This window comes from Trichosurus vulpecula, chromosome 8 (genome assembly GCF_011100635.1).
Source record: "Trichosurus vulpecula isolate mTriVul1 chromosome 8, mTriVul1.pri, whole genome shotgun sequence".
In the NCBI taxonomy this organism is placed as follows: domain Eukaryota; kingdom Metazoa; phylum Chordata; class Mammalia; order Diprotodontia; family Phalangeridae; genus Trichosurus; species Trichosurus vulpecula.
Genome location: NC_050580.1, coordinates 99,726,100 through 99,738,958, shown reverse-complemented (window position 1 = coordinate 99,738,958; position 12,859 = coordinate 99,726,100). Strand labels below are relative to the sequence as shown.

The 12,859-nt window shown below is 39.5% G+C and overlaps 1 protein-coding gene across 27 annotated transcripts in view; it reads right to left on the bottom strand.

The window, feature by feature from the left end:
* ABLIM1 (actin binding LIM protein 1) overlaps positions 1–12,859 on the bottom strand; it is a 399,591-nt gene that overhangs the window by 117,074 nt on the left and 269,658 nt on the right. For all 27 annotated transcript variants that reach the window (XM_036736806.1, XM_036736804.1, XM_036736807.1 and 24 more), the window contains exon 5: positions 1,519–1,645. In XM_036736806.1, coding sequence (XP_036592701.1) covers positions 1,519–1,645 — 127 coding nt within the window. The remainder of the gene's footprint in view (positions 1–1,518; positions 1,646–12,859) is intronic.

Below are 12,859 nucleotides of genomic sequence, written 5' to 3'. Positions count from 1 at the left end.
AACAATGAAATCATAGGTCTAGTCTCTATTCCTTCAATTGCCTTTACTGGGGAGAACCACCTTGATGAAATAATTCTTGCTAAAATATTGATGGCTGATTAAGCCTTACTGTGCCACTCTTCCCCTCCCAGATGATTTATTTGTGTTTCAACAGAAGCCCTTAGAGATTCAAGACAAATTCTAGCTCTTCCACTGTTTAGGCCAATGGGGCAGACATTTCTGGGCAGGAAGTTGCTTCCTAAGCATTTTTCAAATCCTACTACGTGGGCAAGGGCTTTCTGTGTCTACATATGAGGCTGGGCTTGCTCAGACACATCCCCAAGACCTGTGATGGGGAAGAATTATGGTGTAGTATAAAAATCAGGATCCAAGGGTTCTAACCCTGCCTCTGCCAATCATTCTCTCTGTGACTGTGGGGAAATCATTCACCTGTACCAAGCCATAGCTTCCAGATGTGAAAATATGTAAATAAAAAATATTATTACATCACTATTGCCTACAAAAGGTGCTTAAAGGAAAGCATCTCGTATATCTTTTTAAAAATTATATAGATATAAGTAATCTGACCATGTCCTATATTCCCTATTTAATCAACTTCAATGGCTCCCTATTACCTCCAGGATCATATATAAAATACTCTTTTTGACTTTTAAATGCTTTCACAACATGACCTTTCCAGTCTTCTTACAATTTGTTCCCCTCCACTTAGTCCACAATCCAGTGACACTGATCTCTTTTATCATTTCTTGAACAAGACATTTCATCCCTCAACTCCCCTGTGCCTAGAATTATCTCCCTCTTCATCTCCACCTTCTTGTTTCTCTGGCTTCCTTTAAGTCTCAGCTAAAGTTCTACTTGATGCAAGAAGACTACCCCAGTCTTCCTTAATCTTTGTGTCTTCCTTTCCCTTTCTCCTATATATACCTAGCTTATACATGGTTGCATGTTGTCTTCCTCAGTAGACTGTGAGGTCTGAGAGCAGGGACTGGTTTTTGCCTTTCTTTGTAGCCCCATTGCTTAGCTCAGTGCCTTGAATATTGTAGGGCTTCAATAAATGCTTATTGCTTTGACCCATAGGCTCAGGATTCGAAACAGGACTGGCCTTCCTTGCTTAATTCAATTAGGAGACAACATTACAAACATTACACTACCAGTCTGGGATGGCTGAGAAAGTTGGGGCATGAACATGGTTTCACAGAATCATAGGTTTAGAGCTGGCAGGGACTGCAGAGGTCGTTCGAAATGTCCTTATTTTACAGATGAGAAAATGGATGCACAGAGGGATTGTGTGGCTTGCCTATTGCCTATTGGCACAGCTAGTATCTGAGATGAGATTTGAACTCAGGTTGTCCTGACTCCAAGTCCAGTTCCCTATGTAGGATACTATGCTGCCTCAATGAGGACGATCATACTTCTTGCTGGATTTCATTCATTAAGTGTCCACTGTAAACCATTGAGAACATTTGCTTTTGTAACCCCCTGTTAATTCTAGATTCCACATAGTGAGAGATTTCTTACTTGCTGATGTATTCCCCAGTGAGGACTTTTCCACAGGATTTGCACTTAAAACATCCCAGGTGCCATTGCTTATCCAGAGCCAGTAGCGCCTGCCCATTCTTTATGTCTCTGCCACAGCCAGCACAATCTGGAAAACAGCAACCAACAAAGAACTGCATGTTTGTTGTATAAAACCCATGCCCAAAAAGAAGGCAATGAATGACTATCCTGTGGGATGCTGAAAACTATTATTTATTTCAAATGGAACTCCATGTACAGAAAGGACTTTGGGGGAAGAGAAACTTTAGACACTAAGACACAACTCCAAATGACTAATAATTAGAGAAATGCAAACTAAATGCAAATGAAAACAACTGAGGTTCTGCATGTATTCGGCAAAGATGATGAAAATGGAAGGATGATATTTGTCTGTGGGTCTGTGGAAAGGCACGGATGCTGATACACTGCTGAAGGAGCCGTGGATTGGTCCAGCCATTCTGGAATGCAATTTGGGACTATGCCCTCAAAGTCACTAAATTGTGCATAACCATAATACAGTGATGCCACAGCTAGACTTAAATTCCAAAAAAAATCACAGAAAGAAGAAAAGGAACTAGCTGTCCAACAGCATTTATGGCAACTCTTTTTTTTTTCCCCTTACTGTAGCAAAGAACTGGAGACTAAGTGGGTATCCATCAATTGGGAAATGGCTGAACAAATAGGGTAGAGGAATATAATAGGATATTACTGTGCTATAAGAAATGATGAAAGGGACAATTTTAAGGAAATAAGGAAAGATTTATATGAACTGATGCAGAGTGAAATGAGTAAAACGAGGGCAACACATTACATAGTAATAAAAACTGGAAAGGAAAAACAACTCTGAAAGATTTAAAAAGTCTGATCAAAGTAATGACAATTCATGGCTCCAGAGGACTGATTAACACATACTTCCCAACTGCTGACAGAGGATAAATGGTCTCAAGATACAGAATAAAACATGTATTTTGGGATATAACCACTGTGTATATTTGTGTTGCTTGATCATGCATATTTATTACAAGGATTTTTTTTTCTCTTTTTAAAGGGGGGGAGGGTACAGGATATTGGTGGGTCAAAAAGACATAAAAGAAATGAACAGCATTGAAGCATTAAAAAAAATGCACAGAATAAAACAGGAGTTCAGAAGAAAACTCAGACAAGCAGAACAGCTCTGAAAATAATGGTAAATTTATTACATACTTTTTAAATAGCAAGCTGTAGGTAATGGAACTTCATGGTTTTGTGTATAATACACTTTCTCACTCCAGTAGCTTATCTTGGTGTAGAGATAACCCTGAGTTCTTGGAACACTATGCCAGCAGACTGTAAGCCAGAGAAGGCCCTAACATGCTGGAAAACTTTTATCTATAGGCTTCATGATAGCCCAAGAATCTGCCTGAGGATCTCCTAAGTCTAGAGAGTCCCACACCAGAATATTGGCTACAAGGAAATGAATTTTTTTCAGCTATAGTTGTTCAGGAGACAATCTTTTAAGGCACAGAAGAGTTGTAATTTGCTTTGGTAGAAAATATATGTGTCCCACTAAGACTAACCGAGGTTTTGAAGCCAATATGGTAGAGCATAGGAGTTCTTAATCTTTTTTGGGTCATGGACCCCTTTGTCAGTCTGGTAAAGTCTATGGGGAGGGCCTTTCTAGAATAGTGTTTTTAAGTGCACAAAATTAAGTAACATGGGATTGCAAAAGAAATCAATTATTTTGAAATAAAATTATCAATTTTTTTTAAAGTTCTCAGTTCTCACTATATTCTTGGTATAGTGAAAAGATCCCTGGATGTGGAATCAACAAAAGCTAGCTGTATGCCCTAGAACACGTTATATAACCTCTTTGAACTTCAATGACTTCATTTTAAAACAATGACAATGATACTTGCTCTATTTATCTTACAGGGTTGTGGCAAGGATTAAATGAACATGATTGCTCTAACCTATCTACTCCATCTGATTTCACACCGATTTTGTCTTTGACATTGTAACTTCCTGACTCAGCGCCTGTTTCCCCAGCTCATTCTTTCCTTCCTTCTTGCCTGGCATTTCTCTCACCCGTATTCCAAACCTACTATTGCCTCTTTCCATATCTCTACTGTATCTGTTACCATCATCTCTCTTCCTTCAAGGCCTAATTCAGGTACCACTTCCTCCACAAAGCCTTCCATGATTCCTTTATTGTTGTCTCTTGAATCGATCTTATGCACTCATCATGTCCAAATCAGAATTATAGTTATTTACATACATTTCGTCGTCAAGCTCCTTGAGGACAGGGACTATCGGATTTCCCATTTTTGAATTTATACTCCTCCCTTTACTATACTATAGCCTCTCAGTAAATACTGAAGGATGGAGCAAAGGAGATAAGCGTTTATAGAGGATCTGCTTTCTGCAAGGCATTGTGCTAAGTCTTTCCAAATATTATCTCGTTGGATCCTCACAGCGACCCTGATAAGCAGGTGCTTGTATTATTACCATTTTACAGATGTGGAAACTGAGTTTTCAGGGTCACAAAACTAGTAATGTCCAAGGCCGGACTGGAACTCAGGTCCTCCTGACTCCAGGCCCAGGGCTCTAACCACTCTACCACCTAACTGCCTATGACCAATCATACTGGAGGATGGATTAGTTAATAATGCATCTATTACCCACAAATAGCTGTCTAATTTGATACTTGGTGCAATTTTGTTCAACTTAGGCCATATGTAATGACTCTCATATCTATAGTGGTTTATGGTTTGCAAATTGCTTTTTTCACGATCACCCTATGAGGCAGCTAGTAAAATAATTCTTATTTAATAGAAGAGGATACATCTGTGCCTCTGAGAAGTCAGTTAAGTTGAATCAAAGAGCATTTATTAAATACCTACTATGTGCCAGGAACTGTGCAAAGTCACAGTAGTAACAGTAATCATCCTTCATACTGAGAGGACCAAAATAGCAGCACGACGTTGGGATCAAGGTACAGTGTGTCTGAATGGCTGCTGAGAACAATACAAGCTCAGAAGGCTCTACTACAGGTTGGGCACAAAAAGTCTGTTTGCATATTCGGGATGGAGATGTCTCTAAATCTGTGCATCTTACATTTCTTTTGAGCTAAGTACTAGGGATACAAAGAAAAGTAAAAAACAGTCCCTGTTCTCATTGAGCTCACAGTCTAATACATAATACACATACAACTATGCACAAAATGGATACATACAGGAGAAACTGGAGACAATTTCAGAGGGAAGGCACTAAGATTAGGGAGGACTTGTAAAGGTGTCCTGTTGCAGGTGCAATCTTAGCTGAGATCTGAACAAAGCTGGGGTAGCCACAAGGTACACAAATGAGAATGGAAAAAGTTCCAGGCATAGGGCACAGCTAGAGAAAATGCTTGGAATGAGGAAATGGATAGTTTGCTGGATCACAGAGTACATGGAAGGTAGTAAGATGTAAGAAGTCTGTAAAGGTGGGAAGGGTCAAGGTTAGGAAGGGGTTTAAAACCCAAGCAGAAGATTTTATGTTTAATCTTGAAAGTGACAGCGAGCCAATGGAGTTTACTGAGTAAGGATGTATGTGTGACGTGGTTAGACATGAGCTTCAGGAAGGTCACTGACAACTCGTGGAGGAGGGCCCCACCTCTGGTGAAGCCAGAATATAATATAAAATTGCTTTGTTAAGTTCTATGGCATGAAAGAATGAGCTAAGACATAGTCCTTGCCCCCAAAATTGATGGGAGAGAGACTTGGGAGGGAAACCAAGCAGCTGGGTACTGTAATAGTACATGCGTGAGGTGATGATGAGATTAATTACCTTGTCCTTTACTCCACAGATAGTAAGTGTCTGAGGCAGGATTCAAATCCAGGACTAAGTCCAGCTCATAGGAAAAAATTTCTAAAGTCCCAATAAACACAGTTATGCAAAATCACTGGAATTAATGACAAGAAAGGGTCATTACACAATTCTCTCCCCTTTCAATCATGCCAGTTTCTCTTGCAAATACTCAAATAGATTTCTGAACTTGTTGAAATGGGAATTCCCTCTGATGATATAAATTTCAATTCATCCATGCTTGATTCTTGTCCATATCTTCCTACAAAGTGTACACTAGGGGGTCCATCCAAAATGCTGGTCTACCTCCAATTCTCTTGACATTGTGAAGATACCAATGGAATATGCAAGGTGTCCTTCTCTTATCCTTCGCTCTTGGTGTGTGACTCCAACTTCTTTGTTGATCACTCACTTTTTTTAAATTACCTCGCACCATCTATATATAATCCAGAAGAACTGGTTTGGACCCTATCCTTCACAAGTTGAATTTCTAGAACTAATGGGCCTTACGGGAATGGGATGGTCTTCATCTAGTTTCTTCCTTGGAGTTTACTTCAAAATCTCACACTTGATTTCCTGTAGCACTCCCACCTCGGGTGAGGCCAGAACATAATATAAAGTTACTTTGTTAAGTTCCATGGCACGAAAAGATGAGTTAAGACACAGTCCTTGCCCTCGAAATGTTTACAATGTACTTAACAAACCTTAGTAAGCACACAATATACAAAGTGGTATCCTAGGCATGAATGAAAAAGTAATTGCAACGAAACAAAGTAAAGTTAATTTCTTAATTCAAAGGATCACCTCATAAATTATATATTTTGTACATTTGTTTGTTAAATCAGATTTTAAATTGGGTCTGTTCCCCAATAGTCATCGCAAACGGTTTTTAAAATTTTTTTATGAAGTAGATCCCAAGTATTTTACTTCATTTCACAGATGGTAATACTAGAATAAATGTAGAATATGTAGAAATGTAGAAAATGTAGAATAAATTTAGGAAAATGAATCCACATCATATTCCAGGAAGGACTAATTATTTTAATCCAAGTGGAAAAAAAAAAATTCTTCATGCTTTAAAAAAAAAATATATATATATATATCACACAGTGTCCACTAGGTGGCAGCAGAGCTTTAAATGTTAAGTAGGATGGTGAAATTTTTGGAAAAATTTTCTGGGCAATTATTAGTGTGGCTTTCTCTTAGAATTAGAAAATTATTGGAGCTGAAAGGGACCTTAGAGATCATATGTCCAACTCCTTCATTTTTAAAATGAGGAAATAGTTTCTGAAAGGAAAAAAATGACTTGCCTCATATGATACAGGTAGTTAAGAAGCAAAGGTAAAATTTGAACTGATGTTCCCTGACTCCAAATCTGATTGCCACCCAAGAGTACTTTGAGGCCTCATAGGCTTATTGGCTGACAGATTTAGAGTTGCATGGAGAGATAGAGGTTATCTATCCAACTCTTTCATTTTGTAGATGACGAACCGAGGTCCTAAAAGGTCACACAGCTAGCAAGAGGTATGATTTGAACCCAGATCCTCTGATTATAAATTCCACACTTTTTCCATGGTGCTATTTCCTCCATCAATCCCATGAAACCACTGATCCACTGATATTGTGTGTTTGTGTTGAAAGAAGCCCTAGAAACCATGGAGAATCTTGTTATAAGTCTGGATCATTGCAATGGTCTTCTAGTTGGTTTCCTTACCATAGGATTCTCCCCACTTCAGTGCAGTCTCCACTCAACTTGCCAAAGTGATCTTCCCAAAAGGCAGATATGACTGTGTCACCCTCTAATTCAATAAAGTCCCTTGGTGCTCCCCATAACCACTAGGATCAAATATACAATCTTCTGTTTGGCTTTTAAAGCCCTTTATAACCGGGTCCCTTCCTACCTTTCCAGCCTTCTTCACTCTGTTCCACAAACTCTATGATCCAGCCACACTTGTTCACACAACATCCCATCTCCAGCCTTGTGTTTTTTCCCTCACTGTTATCTATCTTTCCTATGGCCTCCCTCCATTCTCCCCACCCCCCATTCCTAGAAAGCTCTCCCTTCTCACCTCAGCCACCTGGCCTTTCTTTGTATCCCCAGCACTTAGCACCATTACTGCATACAGCAAGCACTTAATAAATGCTTGTTGATTTGACTAGAGGATAGATAGCATATTCATTCTATCTTCCCTCGTTAGTCTTTGTTTTACTTGACGCTTACTGGGAACATGTCAGTCAATGAGCCTGTGTTCTAATTCATCTTCAAAATCTCCTCCCCAATCCCAAAGCATTTCTTATAAGGAATCCCCTAAAGTTTCTAGAACCTTAAAAGTAAGTATTCAGTAAGAGTGGGATAGAACAAGATTTAGCAGCTTCTACATTAAGGGATCGAAGGACTTGGAATATGATATTCTGGAGGTCAATGGAGCTAGGATTAAAACCAAGAATCACCTAGCCAGAAAAAACTGAGTATCATGCTCCTAGGCAAAATATGGATTTTCAATAAAATAGAGGACTTTCAAGCTTTCTCAGTGAAAAGACCAGAGCTGAATAGAAAATTTGACTTTCAAACACAAGAATCAAGAGAAGCATGAAAAGGTAAACAAGAAAGAGAACTCACAAGGGACTTACTAAAGTTGAACTGTTTTGTTTACATTCCTACATGGAAAGATGATGTGCATGATTCATGAGACCTCAGTATTAAGGTAGCTGAAGGGAGTGTACACACACACACACACACACACACACACACACATGCGCGCGCGCACACACACACACATAGACAGAGGACACAGGGTGAGTTGAATATGAAGGGATGATATCTAAGAAAATAAAATCAAATTAAGGGATGGGAGAGGAATATATTGAGAGAGGGAGAAAGGGAGAGATATAATGGGTTAAATTATCTCACATAAAAGTGGCAAGAAAAAGCAGTTCTGTAGGAAGGGAAGAGGGAGCAGGTGAGGGGGAATGAGTGAATCTTCCTCTCATTGGATTTGACCTGAGGAGGGGATAACATACACACTCAATTGGGTATCTTACCCCACAAGAAAGAAGGAGGAAGGAGATAAAAAAGGGGGGATGATAGAAGGGAGGGCAGATGGGGGAGGAGGTAATCAAAAGCAAACACTTTGGAAAAGGGACAGGGTCAAGGGAGAAAACTGAATAAAGTGGGACAGGATAGGATGGAGGGAAATATAGTTAGTCTTTCACAACATGAGTATTGTGGAAGCGTTTTGCATAATGATACGCATGTGGCCTATGTTAAATTGCTTACCTTCCTAGGGAGGGTGGGTGGGGAAGGAAGAAGGGAGAGAATTTGGAACTCAAAGTTTTAAAAACAGATGTTCAAAAAAAAAGGTTTGCATGCAACTGGGAAATAAGATACACAGGCAATGGGGCACAGAAATTTATCTTGCCCTACAAGAAAGTAAGGGAAAAGGGGGGGGGGCGAGTGGGGTGACAGAAGGGAGGGCTGACTGGGGAACGGGGCAACCAGAATATATGCCATCTTGGAGGGGGGGAGGGTAGAAATGGGGAGAAAATTTCTAATTCAAACTCTTTTGAAAATCAATGCTGAAAACTAAATATATTAAATAAATTAAATAATAAAAAAAAAGAGTGGGGTAGAGTTGAGTCTATAGATAGTCTTCCAGAGATCATGTCTTTTTTCTTCAATGGGACAAGCAGAAAAATGGAAGAAGCAAAAAAGAAAATCTCCCAGAAGTGCTAGGATTTGGTGGCAACTTAAATTACCTAGTCCCCTTTCTTTAATAAATGAGGGAACTAAGATCTGGAGGGATTAAGTGACTTGCTAAAAGTAATTGAAGAGATGAGATTAAAACGTAAGCCTTCTGTCTCTCAGGTCAAATCTCATTCTATGACACCACGCATGTATCTCACTAAACTCTGGTCTGGTAGTAACAACAAGAACCAATAATAACTAGGATTCATATAATGCTTTGAGGTTTGCATGTTCTTTACATATATTATCTTCTTTGATCCATATAATAACCCTTTGGGATTAACTCCATGTTATCCTCTTAAATTTCTCTGGTTGGTTTAATTTGGGATAAAAATAAGATAAATTGGTATCTATAAGTAGAAGAGATATCTTCAGTTCAAGCAACAAAAGCTAATTACAGGAAGACAAAACTCTTATCAAAATAACAACCAATGGTCATCATCCATAAGTCACTAGCTCTCTGGTAACCCATATCCACTCCACAAAAAATACTCTGGCATACCCTGGAAGATGCCATAAAACTGTAGTGTCATATATACTGGTAAAAACCAAACACTACTTTTAGCAATTTTGTTACTCTAGGGAGAGAAAAGATATTATGTAGAAAAATGTTTGTGTTCAGTCAATGTCAGTAATTTTTCAGTGTTTCCTACAGATCAGGAATTGTTCTAGGCTATGGGGCTATAAAGACAAAAATGATACAGTCCCTAGCTTCAGAAAGCTTATATTTTACTGTTAGAGACAACATACACAAACACAATTTCTGTCTATACAAAAAGAATACAAGGGTGTGTGTGGGGGGGAGGGGAGCACTAGCAATTGAGGGAATCAGGAAAGGTCTCATGTAAAAGCAATAGTTTAAGCTGATGTTTGAGAGAAACAAGGATATTGACAAAAGGGGAAAAATGAGAAAACATACTTAAAATCTACCTCTGCTTTCATGTTTTAAGTGTCTTACCTCTGCCTTCCTGTTTTTCAGCTATGAAGAAAACTATTTCCACAGAAATGAAGATTTTTATAGATAAAAAGCTGGCAATAAGCACTTGTATTTTGCTAATGTGAATAGCTGAATAGATGACTGGAATATGGAAAGGATATTGTTAGTTCATTAAATCTCTACCATAATTTTGTTTTGCTATGTGAAACACAGAAGACATATGCACTTGGTCAATACTTTTCCTAAATGGTTGCAAATCTCACATCACACCATAACCAACATTAGAAGTAACCAAAAGGGCAACAGAGAGATGAATATGGTGGGCACAAGTAGGGAGCATCACATTCCTAGTGATGACGTGTGCTCAAGAACTGGAGTAACGGGGGGTGGGCAGAGCCAAGATGGCAGCTGGAAAACAGGGACTCGCTTAAGCTCTCCCCCAAATCCCTCCAAACACCTGTAAAAAATGGCTCTGAACAAATTCTAGAGCTACAGAACCCACCAAATAACAGAGGGAAACAAGTCTCCAGCCCAAGATGGCCTGGATGGTTGCTGGGAAGGGTCTATTGCACCACACTGGGAGCAGAACGCAGACCAGCGTGGGCTGCGCCAGGACCAACCAGACCAGGAGTCTGGCAGAGCAGGCCTTAGGGCCCTGAATCACTGAGCTATGGCAGTTACCAGACTTCTCAACTCACAAATGCCAAAGACAACTGAGCAGGTTGGTGGGGAAACTGCTGGATCTGGGTGAGAGAATTTGAGGTCCGGCCCCAGCCCCAGGGGTGGTGGAAGTGGTGCAGTGGCAGCAGCAGGAAGCTCCTGTGGCTGCTTCTAGAGCTCCAGCATCAGCGCTTCCAGAGTTCCTGGCCCAAAGAGTGGGAGGAATCAAAGGGCAGATCAGAGCAGGAATGCAGGGATTGCTTTGCTGGCACAGGCGGGGTTCTCTTGCTTTGCCCTGCTTGGATCTGGGTCGAAATCCTGGTCGGCGGTTCTTGGGGGAGGAAAAGTACTGGTGTGGCAAAGCTGTGACTATGGAGTAGAAGTAGCTCTGAAAACAGCAACCCAATACCTCTAAAGCTTGGGGCAAAGTACTCTACTCTAAAAGCAGTCATATCCTGACAAAAAGCTCAAGGGTCAAGTAGTTGACTGGGAACATGAATAGGTAGTGTAAAGGGACTCAGACTCAAGAATCTTTTTTTGGTGACAAAGAAGATCAAAATATTCAGCCAGAAGAAGTCAACAAAGTCAAAGAGCCTACATCAAAAGCCTCCAAGAAAAATATAAATTGGTCTGAGGCCATGGAAGAACTCAAAAAGGATTTGGAAAAGCAAGTAAGAGAAGTAGAGGAAAAATTGGGAAGAGAAATGAGAGTGATGCAAGAAAATTATGAAAAACAAGTCAATGACTTGCTAAAGGAGACCCAAAAAAATACTGAAGAAAATAACACCTTAAAGAACAGACTAACCCAAATGGCAAAAGAGCTCCAAAAAGCCAATGAGGAGACGAATGCCTTGAAAGGCAGAATGAGCCAAATGGAAAAGGAGGTCCAAAAGACCACTGAAGAAAATACCACCTTAAAAATTAGATTGGAGCAAGTGGAAGCTAGTGATTTTATGAGAAATCAAGATATCATAAAATAGAACCAAAAGAATGAAAAAATGGAAGACAATGTGAAATATCTCATTGGAAAAACTACTGACCTGGAAAATAGATCCAGGAGAGATAATTTAAAAATTATTGGACTACCTGAAAGCCATGATCAAAAAAGAGCCTAGACATCATCTTTCATGAAATTATCAAGGAAAACTGCCCTGATATTATAGAGCCAGAGGGTAAAATAGAAATGGAAAGAATCCACTGATCACCTCTTGAAAAAGATCCCAAAAAGAAAATTCCTAGGAATATTGTAGCCAAATTCCAGAGTTTCCAGGTCAAGGAAAAATATTGGAAGCAGCCAGAAAGAAAACAATTTAGTATTGTGGAAACACAATCAGAATAACCCAAGATCTAGCAGCTTATACATTATATAGTGATTGAAGGGCTTGGAATATGATATTCTGGAGGTCAAAGGAGCTAGGATTAAAACCTAGAATCACCTACCCAGCAAAACTGAGTATAATACTCCAAGGCAAAATATGAATTTTCAATAAAATAGAGGACTTCAAGCTTTCTCAATGAGAAGACCAGAGCTGAATAGAAAATGTGACTTTCAAACACAAGAATCAAGAGAAGCATGAAAAGGTAAACAAGAAAGAGAAATCACAAGGGACTTAATAAAGTTGAACTGTTTTGTTTACATTCCTACATGGAAAGACGATATTTGTAATTCATGAGACCTTTCTCAGTATTAGGGTAGTTGAAGGGAATACACATATACGTAAACAGAGGGCACAGTGTGAGTTGAATATGAAAGAATGATACCTAAAATAAAATAAAATAAAGGGGTGAGAGAGGAATATATTGGGAGAAGGAGAAAGGGAGAGACAGAATGGGGTAAATGATCTCACATAAAAGTGGCAAGAAAAAGCAGTTCTATTGGAAGGGAAGAGGGGGCAGGTGAAAGGGAATGAGTGAATCTTGCTTTCATCAGATTTGACTTAAGGAAGTAATAACATACACATTCCACCGGGCATCTAACCCCACAGGAAAGTAGGGGGAAAGGGATAAGAGAGGTGGGATGATAGAAGGGAGGGCAGATGGGGGAGGAGGTAATCAAAAGCAAACACTTCTGAAAAGGGACAGGGTCAAGGGAGAAAATTGAATAAAGGGGGACAGGATAGGATGGAGGGAAATATAGTTAGTCTTTCACAACATGACTA